We start from the raw sequence: 12387 nt of genomic DNA, 5'->3' as shown, positions 1-12387 counted from the left end.
AACGTTTAAGATTTCTGACTATCCCTAAACCTTATTTCTAATACCCTTTACAAAGGTGCAGCACTGGTTGAAATTGCCAGAAACATTATTTTGGTGGGTTAGGTGGAGATGGGGCGTTTCAAATACGATTGTACAGCTGTATCACTGTGTGACTGGGAACTGAGCCTTTGAAAAGATGTTTAATATTAATTTTAATGACTGAGAACTTGGTTAAAGGAGTCAAGGAGGAATGAAACCTGAAATGCCAAGGGAGTGAAAAACTTCATAAGCCTTAGAAAAAAAATAAAACGGGAGCAAAGAGCAAACAGACAGACTGTGGTTTCTCCAAAAAAGGAGAAAAGAACCAGCCCAGAGGTTCAGTCACAGTCAGAAACTAGCAAAAAGACAGATAATAAAACTAAACCAATAAAATCTGGAAAACTTGCTCTGAGGACAAAGAATGGCCCATCTCTCCCTTGTGGATACTCCAAGGAGCAGCAGGATGTCCAAGCATGGAACAGCCAGGCGTGCCTCTGCGCTCCCAGCAGTGCCGGTGGGCTCTCAGGGCTGTGCGCTGGATCTGGCTCCCCCTCGGGTGGGGAAAGCAAAAGGAGCCCTGAGCACCTGCAAATCACAAAGAAAACCAAATATCGCTGATCCGGGCTCTGCACAAACACACGCTCTCGCTGCGGCTCAGAGCTCAGCATGTTTCTGCTGAAGGCCGAGGACATTTAGCAGGCACATTTGGGAGGCAAAGCGCCTGCTGGCTTTTGCGCAGCCGAGCCACGAGCACGCAGGGCCGGGCGTGATTCCCAGCAGCTTCCAAAGGTGATGGCCAACCCTCTGCCGGCACCTGCCTCCGTGCATCCGCACCCGCGCAGCCCCTGCTGCTCTCGGTAGGGAGATGGATGCACGTGTGCCCTGCACAGGTACGGGCACGGTGGGGGCTCGCCAAGCGTGGGCACAAACCCAGCTGCCATATGGCAGAGGGAAGGAGCAGGGAAAGCACATCTTCTTGGCTTTGCTCGGGTTTGGTGCGTGCAGCCCGAGGGCCGATAAACGGGGAGAGGGCAACGCGTGCGAGGGGGTCTGAGGCTCCACGCACAGGGCACGAGCAGGAAGGCTCACGGCGGCAGCGGGGAGTTTCGAGTCAAGTGAACTGGCTGCTAATCCTCTTCTACACAGCCTTTCTTGCGGGAGGAAATCTTATGACTCCGGGGAGAAGTACGTTGTGTAACTAAGCAATGGTGAACCCGGGTTGCATTTAACAGGGCTTGGCACAAGCACGGCAGGGTAGGATACTCATCCCGAGAGAGCGTGAGAGAGACCATCTCAGTGCATCGCCTGCCGGCCTCGAGTCCTTAAAAGCCCTGGTGTGGCCTTGGGAGAGGAGCTCAAGTAAAGGGAATTAAAAAAGAAAAAAAAAAAAAAGAAGAAAAAGCCCCATAACCCTAAAGAAATCAGCTCGCTGTGTGGGGCTTCCCTGCGCTTGTTATTGAAACATTGCATAATGTCCCTTTGCACTGCGCAGAGCTTTGAAATCCGCAGGATCAAAGCTGTATGGAGACACTATGGATGTGCTGAGACAAATTTAAAGGCGTTTTACAATTATAGCAAGAGGCATAAAGCCACTCTTCGGGCTCCTCTTGCTGTTCCACCGTGACATCTAGTGGCACGGTGCAGTTCTACCGACGAGCTCGGCTCTGCAGCTGCCTTTAGGGCTATTGCTGCACTCGTCTCCTGACAGCTTTTTGTGAGAGAGATCAGAAATGACTTGGGAAAAGGTTATTTTGCCACTTTCTCGCGTTCACTTTTTTCCATATTTCACGATTTAAAGCTTTCACGATGTGCAAGAGAGCGCTCTGCTTCCTAGAACGTATCGTCAGGTCCCCATGTTTGTGTGCCTTGTCTTTGTTTAGCAACTTGATGCCACAGATGCTGAAAACAGACAAAAGGGATGACGGGTTATAAAGTGTGATCGTTTAAGGCAACTTTAACTGGAAAAGGAAGCAAGGTGAAATAAAAAGATTTAGGGCACAGCAGCAGCCAGCTGAAGGCTGGTCTTCCAGGTCTCCGAGGTCCAAATTTGCAGTTGTCACTGGGTAAGTTGCGTTTGAAACCATTCTCTAAGTCCAGCTATGTGTCATACAGTTGGTTGTGTCTTTCGATACGAGCCGGGCCAAATTTTTGCTTAACCTGTTGCAACAGCATGTGACCTGGTGTCAAAAAAATGCCACCGAGTCACTGTGTAACCTTTGTCATGGCAATTAAAAATGTCACCGCTGTTGGTGTGTGTCCCTCCCGCGTTCACAAGGCAGGATGCTGGGCCAGAGAAACTGGAAGGTCCAGCCTTTGGGCCTCAGCCTCTCCCAACTGATGAAAAGGAAGAGAAGGTTATTGTTCTTTTTTCCATGTTTTGAAGCATCATTGACATTGATAGATACCTGGGAACCGTTAGGACATGAATGCTGCAGGCAGTCTTCAGGTAACAGCCACAAACGCCATAGCAGGAACACGGCAACCCAAGTCCTAAATTAAATGGTAGGTTAAAAATAATGTCGCTATTAAGAAAAGTAAGCGATGGAAGAAAGGCGATGAAAAACCACCCCCAGCTTAGTGGCAGTTTCTCATCGGCAGTGCACACTGACGCCAAAATAGATGCAAAACCTGGGAGTTCAGAGAGCTCCTCAATGCACGCTGCAGTGACTTAAGAGCTGAGTGCCACAGAGGCCAGGGCTGGGAATGGGGTGCCAGGGCCAGGCATCGGGATGCTGGGGCTGGGAATGGGGTGCCAGGGCTGGAAATTGGGATGCCGGGGCTGGGAATGGGGGGTGCCGGGGCTGGGAATAAGGGTGCTGGGGTGGCAAATCGGGGTGCTGTGTCCAGGAATGGGGGGTGCCAGGGCAGGGAATTGGGGTGCCAGGGTAGGGAACTGTGGTGCCAGGGTGGGGAATCAGGGTGCCGAGGCTGGGAATTGGGGGTGCTGGGGCCGGGAATCGGAGTGCCGGGGTGGGGAATCGGGGTGCCGGGGTGGGGAATGGGGGGGGCCAGGGTGGGGAATTGGGGTGCCGGGGTGGGGAATCGAGGTGCCGGGGTGGGCAATCGGGGTGCCGGGGCGGGGAATTGGGGTGCTGGTGCTGGGAATCGAGGCGCCGTGGCTGGGAATCGGGATGCCGGGGCCAGGACAGCGGTGCCGGGGCTGGGAATAGCGGGGCCGTGGCCGGAGTAGGAGGGCAGGGGCCGGAGTGCCCGGTGCAGGCCCCGGCGGGTGTCGCTGCCAGCCCGCGGCCGCTGAGCCCCAAGCGCCCGGCCTGGGGCCGCAGCCTGGCCCGGGCGGGCAGGGCTGAAGGCAGCCGCGTCCCCGCCGGCCGCCGCGCAGCGCTCGGGCCGTTCGCCGGGCAGGGCGGGAAGGGCCCTGCGGAGGAGACGCTTCGGCTTGGCCGACTTCACCCTGCGGGGCCCCGCGGCCCGGCTCCCCCGCGGCCCGGCCCGGCCCGGCGCTCCCCCGGGAGGCCCCCGGCCGCGGCAGCCCCTGCGCGGTCCGCACCCCGCCCCGGCCCCGGGCACAAGATGGCGGCGGCCGTGAGGGCGCCGGGCGGCGCGGAGGGCCGGGGCGGCGGGCGGCGGGGCGCAGAGGGCCCGGCGGCGCGGCGCTGAAGGAGGCCGCCCGGCCCGCCGTCCCCTCGCCGCATCGTGACGGGCTCCGGCGGCCCCGCCGCGGCGGGGTGGGGCTGCTGCGGCCGCCGCGGCCGGGCCGAGGAGCGGGGAGACCGTGCCCGGCGCCCCGGTGTCGGCGATGAGCGGCGCCGCGGAGGCGCGGGAGCTGGAGGAGCGGCTGCGGGAGGCGGCGGCGCTGGGGGACGTGGCGGAGGTGCGGCGGCTGCTGGGCGCGGGGGCGGACATCAACTCCCGCAACGAGATCAACGGCTGGTGAGGAGCGGCGGGGGGGGAGGCACACACGGGCGCCGGGCCGGGGGCTGCGGGGCTGCGGGGGCTGCGGGGCTCCGGGGCCGGGGCGGAGGCGGGTCACACACGGGCGCTGGCCCGGGGGCTGCGGGGGGCCCGGGGGCTGCGGGGGGCCCGGGGGCTGCGGGGGGCCCGGCCCCGCACCGGGGGTTGGGCTGGGGCCTCCCCTGGGCACCCCTGGCCAGGCGCGGGGGGAGCCGCCGTGAGGCCGCCGCTGTTGTGCCTCTCAGCTTTCCTAGTTACAAGAAAAGAAGCGCTAATCCCGGGAGGCTCGAGGTTTAGCGCTAAAGAGGATCCCAGCCGCAGCCGGGCCCGCGCCCCGCAGCCCTTGCGGTAGCCCCGCCGCTGGCAGCGGGGGGCCCGGTGCCCGGTGCAGGCCCCGGCGGGTGTCGCTGCCAGCCCGCGGCCGCTGACCCCAGCGACGGGGCCACCTTTGCCCCCCAGCGGCCGCCGCTCCCCGCGGGGCCGGGGGTGCGCGGGGGGGCCGGGGCTGCGGGACGGCGGGAGCCCGCACCCCCCGCTGCCCTCCCTGCCCTTCCCTCCCTTCCCCGCAGGACCTGCCTGCACTGGGCCTGCAAGCGGAACCAGGCCGCCGTGGTGCGCTGCCTGCTGAGCGCCGGCGCGGACCCGCGGGCCCTGACGGCAGAGGGGCAGCGGGCCGCCCAGCTCAGCTCCCGCGCCGACATCCGCAGCATTTTGGGAGGTACCGTGCCTGCAAGTCGCCTAGAGCTCTCGGTCGAAAGGCTAAAGCGGTTTTAGTGCTTTTATCCGAGGTAGTAGGTGTTGGCAAAACTTTGGCTTGGGCCGTCTCGTTAGACAGCTCCGATTTATAACCGTAATTCGTGCTCAGGCAAACGGGGGTTTCGGTGGGAAGGCCATTCATTCCCAGCAGTGTCATCAAGAAACTGAAGAGCTGCCTACGTTGGGGACATGCTGCTGCAGTCCCGTTTGCTGTCACCCAGCAGAAGCCAGTGTGAGGGCTGCCGGTGGAGGCTTGCCCAGCTGTGCAATCTGACTGCGGGCCGGCCGTAAGAAATCTTACCCATCCACTCGGAACCGCAGCGTTTCAGCTGCAGTGGCTTCTGAGCGTTTTGTTATACGGCGATCGCAGTGTGATTTGTTTTTGCCCTGTAATTCTCTGACCTTACACTTCCCGTGCACACAGCAAACCTAGTCGGATATGACACTCCTAAACGCTGCCAGTGCCTATTTCTATCAGCATCTAGGTGCTGTGCCGCAGATTAATGTTTTTAAGTGTTTCACCTTTGGAAATTATGTTCTAGCTTCTGCTAATTGCACTTAAATTGCTCTCTGCAATATGCTCTTACATCAACAGTGCACGGTTACCTTAAATGAAGTTACAGCTAAATTGTGACTAGGGTTACAACAGTGATAACTGAAGGAATGGCATGTTCTTTGTCTGAGCATTTTTGGTTTATTTTGAGCAAGGTGCTCATCTCTGAGACTTAGTTCATGGCAAATGACTTACGGTCTCTTTTTAACATCTAAACCGTCCAAGTGCATGTGAACGAACTCTGTTCGTAGCTGCCTTGCTGTTCCATTGGTTAAGCTTTCATGTTTCCTGGGGGATAAACACGTATCGCTTATATTCTCCTAAATGGTTTTTATTCTGGGAGCGTAGTGCTATTGAGCAGACCTTTCTGGACTGCTTTGACATTGGCATTAATGTCCTGTAATCCTCAGTCTGGCGAGAATGTCATTTACTGCTGTGCTTTTAAGCAAGAGGAGGGTTGGCTTGGGTATTTAAAGTCACTTACCTGAAGAAATACTGTTTAATTTGTTGGCATGGGTCACAATAAGCCATTTACAGCAGTGTTATTAAAAGCAATGTAAAATGAGATTAAGTGAAGAACTACTGGTTCCTTTGAAAATGCTGGGTTAATGCTGCTAGACATTATGTATCCATCAACAGTTATTTTTTCCCCCCACTTTGCTTTCAAAAAACAAAATACATTGTAGACATTTGTAGATATTTTCTTTGGGTTTGCAGCTAATTACCTCCCAGGTGTTAGATGCTTACCATACCTTAGTACCATCCTCAGAATGTGATGTAGTTTTAAGACACAATAGAACTATATTCAAAATGAGAAAGATCAATCCGATAACGTGGGGGTTTTTTTCCCCTCTCTCCCTCCCCTACCCCCCATTTTTGAACTTGATTAACAGAGGAAGAAACTGAATGTCAAGAGACGAAGGATTTAAATTTGCCAATTGTTGCAAACTACTTGGCCAGCCCAGCATTCCCTTATGTTTACACTGAAGAAGGCATTCCAGACGGCTTGGCAGAATCCCAGAATGAAAGTGCTTCCATCTCATCCGCTTCCCAGGGCGAAACTAGTCCTTGTTCATCAGCAACTCAGGTTGAAAGCATATGCACACACACATCATGCAACAGCGAAGACGACGGTCCCGCTCTAGACGCTGCAGAACAGCTGCCCACCCCGTCAGCAGCCAGCGCAGCACCACAGGGCTCCCCTCCTGCGCTCCGCAACGGCCCCGCGTGCCAGCCGCCCCTGCCCCACAGCCCAGGGCTGCTCGCTCCAGCGGCATCCAAGCAGGCTGTGCCTCTGCAAACAGACAGCTCGCCCACTGGTCCCGCGCCAGCCTTTCAGCCCTTTTTCTTTACTGGAACTTTCCCGTATAACATGCAAGGTAATGGAGTGTAATTTCCCCGTCCTTCCATCGTATTCTGTTCCATGGTTTTGTTACTGGGTGAAAGATGAAGTTAAAGAGTCACTCCACTTCCAGGCTCAAGTGGAATAGAGGGCAGAGATGTTGCGTTCTTTGGCCAAGAGCACCCAGAACTTCTTTTTCTGCTCTGCTATTAACTGTTCTGCTGTAGTTTAAACATGGTAATATGCAAACCGATGGAAAGATCAGTCCAAGCAACATAAACATTTGAATTCTGCACCATATTATATAGCATCGAATGTATCTCTGGTAGTTTGGTAACAACTTGCCTTTGTGACTGGACAGATTAGTTTTTAAACATTGTAAAATGATTCCGCTGTGTGTTTCCTGCTGTTCAAGTGGAAGCTTCTATTAAATGCACAGTATTTCTCAGTGAGGTAATAGGCATTGTATTATAAAATCTGAATTCAAAAGATAATGGTAACTACTTTAGTGTTAGGTTTGGGTTGGTTTGTTGTTTTTTTTTTTCTCAAAAAAACCCTGTTTTCTCTTTTTTTTGAGGAAAAAAAACCCTTTAAATCTTTTTTTCAATCAGAACTTGTGCTTAAGGTGAGAGTCCAGAACCTCAGAGACAATGACTTCATTGAAATTGAACTGGACAGACAGGAACTGACCTATCGAGATCTGCTGAGAGTGAGCTGCTGTGAACTGGGCGTTAATCCAGAACAAGTAGAGAAGATCAGAAAATTACCGAATACACTAGTAAGAAAGGTAAGAATTGAAATCGGAGCTTAATCTGGCTTTGCATTTTGCAGACACCTTGCAGACATCAGAAAGGTGGTTTTGTAAAAAGGTTGGCAAAACGCAGTGGTGTTAAAAAACCAAAAACTAACTTAAGCTCACAAATTCAAAAGGATGTTGGACTTTTCTTACAACTTCATCATAACTTTAAAATATCTTTGTCAAAAACAGGCAGGGTATTTCCAGCTCCTGAAGTGCATGAAACTTACAGCTTTTATTTTTAAATGTATCAGAAACAGTGCTTCAGTGTGCTTTTAACATAATTGCCATATACTACTTCACTGCTTGCCTAAAAAGAACAAATAGTAAGAGGAAAAACCCACAAATTGGCATGTGAATAGTCTAAAGATGCACCAAACAAATGAACGTACTCTTCTGTTCCAAAATACCTATTCTGGAGGCCTGTAAATTAAATGTATTTCGTCACGACTCTTAGTTAAGTGACAGGCACACACACAGTCACATCTTAATGAGGCTCAAGGAGGAAAAAGTGTACAGCTCGAGGAGGAGGGGGGGGAAGCAAACACGCTTTGAAAGAGAAAGTGTATACTGGTAGGGTTTTTTTCTTTCATGATTTATTCCTATCATTGGGTGTGACCTCCCTGGAATTACTGTTACTTCCTTTAGCTATTATTACGAACAATAATAACCAGTTATGTTTAGAAGCAATGTGTCGTTCTGTGTGTTTCTTTTTTTAAAAGGACAAGGATGTTGCCAGACTTCAGGATTTCCAAGAGCTGGAATTAGTTCTTGTGAAAAGTGACAGCTCTCCTTTCAGAAATGCTGCATCAACTTTGACTGAGAGACCGTGCTACAACAGCAGAGCATCAAAGCTGACATACTGAGACTCTTCTAGATGCACCTGGGGTATGAAAACCTGGTCATTATGTGCTGCTGCCTTTTGAAGGCAGAGAATTAAGTGTGTGTAAAACCTTAAGTTATTGTTAGGGTTACTATTTTAACTAATAGTTTATCTTTTGTATTTAATATCCCCTTTGCTTTTATTTTTTTACTTGATACTGTATTCAGATAAGGGATACCTCATTTGTCTACTAAAATCACATGCTTCCAGTGTATGTAAATGAAGTTTATTGGTTGTATTTGGCAACAGAGGGCAGGAAAGACTTAATTATTGATACGAAAAGTATGTTGAGTACTCCCACTCTTTGACCAAATAAGACTCATGGAAGACGGATTCAGGAAATGGGTGTGTGTGTGTGTATAGGTATTTTTTTAAACTTTCTGATTAAGTTAAAATATCAGAGGGTATCTGGCATACAATGAACAGTTGCCATCTAAAGATGTAAAACTTGCAAATCCTTAAAACTCTTGCCCCTTCACAAAGACTTACCAAGAGGGGTTGTCTTGCATGCTTGGGCTGGATGTATTTAATGCTCTGAAGTGACAGAGGAAAAATTTGCACTGGACTGGAAATAAGTGGAGTAAGAGTGTCCGTATTTAAGTATTTTGTTTCTTTCCCATATGAGAATATTGTAACTTAAGTGATGGCATCCCTTCACCTCCACAAAAAAAAAAATACGGAAGCCTCTCTTAACTGCTCCTTAATTAAGTCAAAAGCAAGCTAAAGTGCCCTTCAACAGAAAGCACTTAAGTTTCAGGAGCTTGGGAGGTATTACACATCTGTGGCCATAGTTTCATTTATTTATTTTCCCGACAGTGCGAGGAGACTATGCGTTACTCACACCACAAGTCGGTGCAGTTAAGTCAGGGAACTATTTTCTTTACGGCCCACCCTGACTGACCAGTTGCAGGGTGTGTGGTTAAGTTTCTGCTGTGAGAGGAGCAGGAGAAGCACAACGGTATACTCGAGGTATCACAACTGGAAGGAGCGTACCATGCTCTTAATTAGCCATACTAAACTGCAAACCTATACCATTAGCAAAGAAATAACCTGTAACTTTACATGTTGCAGAGTCTACTATCACTTTTACAGTGTCCAAAGTTTTGGCCAGATCAATACTGAAAGGGCTGAATGCCTCCAGGTGTTTTCAGTGGATTTTTTGGGGAACAAAACCCAGATTCTGGTGAAGCTACAGACTGCTTAACTTGCATTTAAGCAAGTCAGTAACGCAACATCGATCTGTGGTTTCATGAATGGCAAAAGTCATCATTAAAGCAAAGTATTTAAGTCACAGCATTGCTGGAGTATTACTAACAACCTGAAGCTTCTCCTGTTAACAGGGTAGTCTGCAAAGTTACACCTCAGCAGGCTTTTTGTTTTCTTTTGTACCAAAACCGACAACGATGACCTTTGCACCAAAAACCTTAACCAGGTACGGAGGAGATGGGTGGAGAGGTGAAGGAGTTGTTTTTTCTGGGCATGAGCTGCTTGCTTCCCCCACCCCAACTGTATTGATTTTCCTTCCACCTCCTGCTTTCCTAGGCTGCGCTAGAGCAGAATTTGTGCATAGTAGTTGTTGTTGATCTGGACTATGGTGTTGACATTCAGACTGTAAGCAGTACAATCAACGCCTTTGTTTTGGCAGGAGCGGCGTGGCTGCCGCCCTGGCTTAGCTGCAGGCAGCACAGCTGCCTTACCCTTGGGGTGGCTCCTCCAAGCAAGGGCAGTACAAGCAAACCCGTCAGAAGGACACAGAACCCCCTTCCGCCAGCAGAAGAGACGCTCGATTCTGGGTTCAGGATTTACACCAAGTTATTTAGGCTTAAACTTCTTGCTTAGTGCATTCAGAATAATTATCCTTTCTCGCTTGCTCCATAAACGTCTCATCACTTAAACTCTGCTGACTCCCCACCCTCAGTCCTGGCCCTTCTCTCTCCAGAGCTGGACTTCTGTAAAGCCTGACTCAAGTCCTGGTAAGCTCAAGACTGTGTGTCATGCAGTATGAAGTAAAATTTCCTAACTATGGCTCCCGCTTTGTTTTTCTGGTAGGACAGGAAAGAGTTTCGATTTTAACAATTCTCTATTTATCTTTGCAGCATAGCTTGGAGGCTAGCTCAGATTATGTGCAATAACTGTTTGAAAAACAGTAGTCGTTAAATGTCTCAAAATTAACAGTATCTTAATTTCCTTTCAGTTCCTTTGTTTAGGAATAATCAGTGTAAAGACTGCCTCCACTAATTACTGAACATTCAGCTACAGGAGCAGCTGGTTTAAAAAAAGAAAAGCTTTATTTGCTCTAGCTTCTACCAAGAATAACTGTTAACATGATACAACTAAAACTTTAATCATGATCTGACTGTAATAATAACAGTAAGTCTATGCATTCAGAGAAATATTTTTGTATGTTTTATGCAGTTTGATAAACTCTAAGGCACACTAGTTACGTTAACTGGTTTTTGTTGGTTTTTTTTTCTTTGAACAATAAACCGTTGGTATGACAACTGAAACTAAGTTTACAAAACTTACTGTTCTTCCAAGGACAACTTTTGTTTGCACTACAAACTTGTACTGAACTGACATTGCTACTCTTCACTTATATTAAAGTACATCAGTTGTTTCAAGTACCTACATCTCTTTGATTCTTTGACGCGTAGGGGATGGGTGCGTGTGTGTGGGATGATACGTGGCACTGTAGAGTGGACAGGATGCTCTTAAAATTCTAACAGAACTTTGAAAAATTATGGGCCGGTGTATTTTTAACACCTAGTAAAAGCCTGTCAAGCTGTCAAAGCCAGTGTGGAGAAAGCACGTAGGAGGTACTTACTTAAATAAGCTACTTGCTTTTCGCTTAGTCTTCCTACAAAATCAGAGATGGTATTTATCTTGGGCTCAAGCGCTGAAGGTGATACTTTTCACACAGATTAATTTGTTGTGGAGATGCACGTTACAACCAAATCTAAAGGTAATTACTAGAAAGGCACAACATTTCCTATGCTCTGAAAGATATTTTCCTTCATCTTCAACGCAATAGAGAAAGACTCTGCTACCAGACATGTCAGAAGCTGAACGCCAGTCCAATTTACTGCAATGTACCTCATTTTATCATTTATACCCCTGCAAAATAAGGAGGTGAAAACACCATACTATACATATACATGCCTCAGGAGCTGCAAGACAAATATTTTAGCTGCTGGAAGCAGCAGCACATCCAGGCAGCAGCTGAATCATGTCTCTTACACAAGTTTTAAAGTAATAGGTGTTCATGCAATTTCCATAATTAGAACCTAAATTGTAATTTTACTTGCTCCCACTTGCAGTAATTTTTCTTAAGTTATTCAAAACCACTCCATCACCTAGTCTCAATCCCCTGTGCCCCTGCATGGGTGTCTGCTTTAGAACAACAGAAGTCAAAAAGGCAACGTGGCTGCCTGCATGTGGCACCCCTCCTCACCGCACCGGCAGCGCTCCATTGTGCCAGAGGGTCCGGCGCGCAGACCTTCCCTGCAAACAGACAATAGAAGGCACACCAAAATCAGAACAAGCACATTACAATAGTGCTTTGGCTGTGTCTGACTCCAGTTACATGTGTAGTCAAGTCCTGAATGCCAATATGAAGGATAAAAAAAAAAAAAATTAAAAAAAAAAAGCAAAGTATGTAAATTCAGTGCCTTACAGCACCGAAGCACACTTTACTGTCTCTGCTGCCGATTGGTACATGTCACGGTTCTCTTCCAACAAGAACCACGTCTGTTTGCACTACAGCGTTACAAGAAAGCATAAGGCACGTCTCTCTTCCCTTGTATCTGTTCCAACATGCAGACCCTGGCTGTTATCAGCTGCCTACAGTTGATTAATATGCCAAACTGATAGCACAGTGCACCACACGGCAGCCTGACGGCCAGCCTCAGCAGGGGCATCTTTCTGATAATGCTGTAAAAAGTCTTAACTGCTTTATGAAGGCTCAAGGCCTACGTTTTTATTGTGAGATTTCTGGAACTTCTTAACCAACTGCAGCATAAGCTGTACTTCTTAGGGGACACACGATCCAACAAACGTCAAGTAAGCTTGAAATTAAATACTAACTGATGGCACACAAAAAAAACCAAACCCACAAACACCACAGAATA

The 12387-nt window shown here is 49.3% G+C and overlaps 1 protein-coding gene across 1 annotated transcript; it reads left to right on the top strand.

Moving 5' to 3' along the window:
• Window positions 1-3521: 3521 nt before the first annotated feature.
• LOC121082445 (ankyrin repeat domain-containing protein 40-like) lies at window positions 3522-10884 on the top strand. Its single transcript, XM_040581829.1, has 5 exons — window positions 3522-3909; window positions 4500-4648; window positions 6133-6618; window positions 7193-7368; window positions 8100-10884. The coding sequence occupies exons 1-5, from the start codon at window positions 3776-3778 to the stop codon at window positions 8241-8243; spliced, it is 1089 nt and encodes a 362-aa protein (XP_040437763.1). The 5' UTR covers window positions 3522-3775; the 3' UTR covers window positions 8244-10884.
• The last annotated feature ends 1503 nt before the right edge of the window (window positions 10885-12387 follow it).

Source organism: Falco naumanni, chromosome 1 (assembly GCF_017639655.2).
Source record: "Falco naumanni isolate bFalNau1 chromosome 1, bFalNau1.pat, whole genome shotgun sequence".
Lineage (NCBI taxonomy): Eukaryota > Metazoa > Chordata > Aves > Falconiformes > Falconidae > Falco > Falco naumanni.
This window is presented reverse-complemented; position numbering and strand designations above follow the sequence as displayed.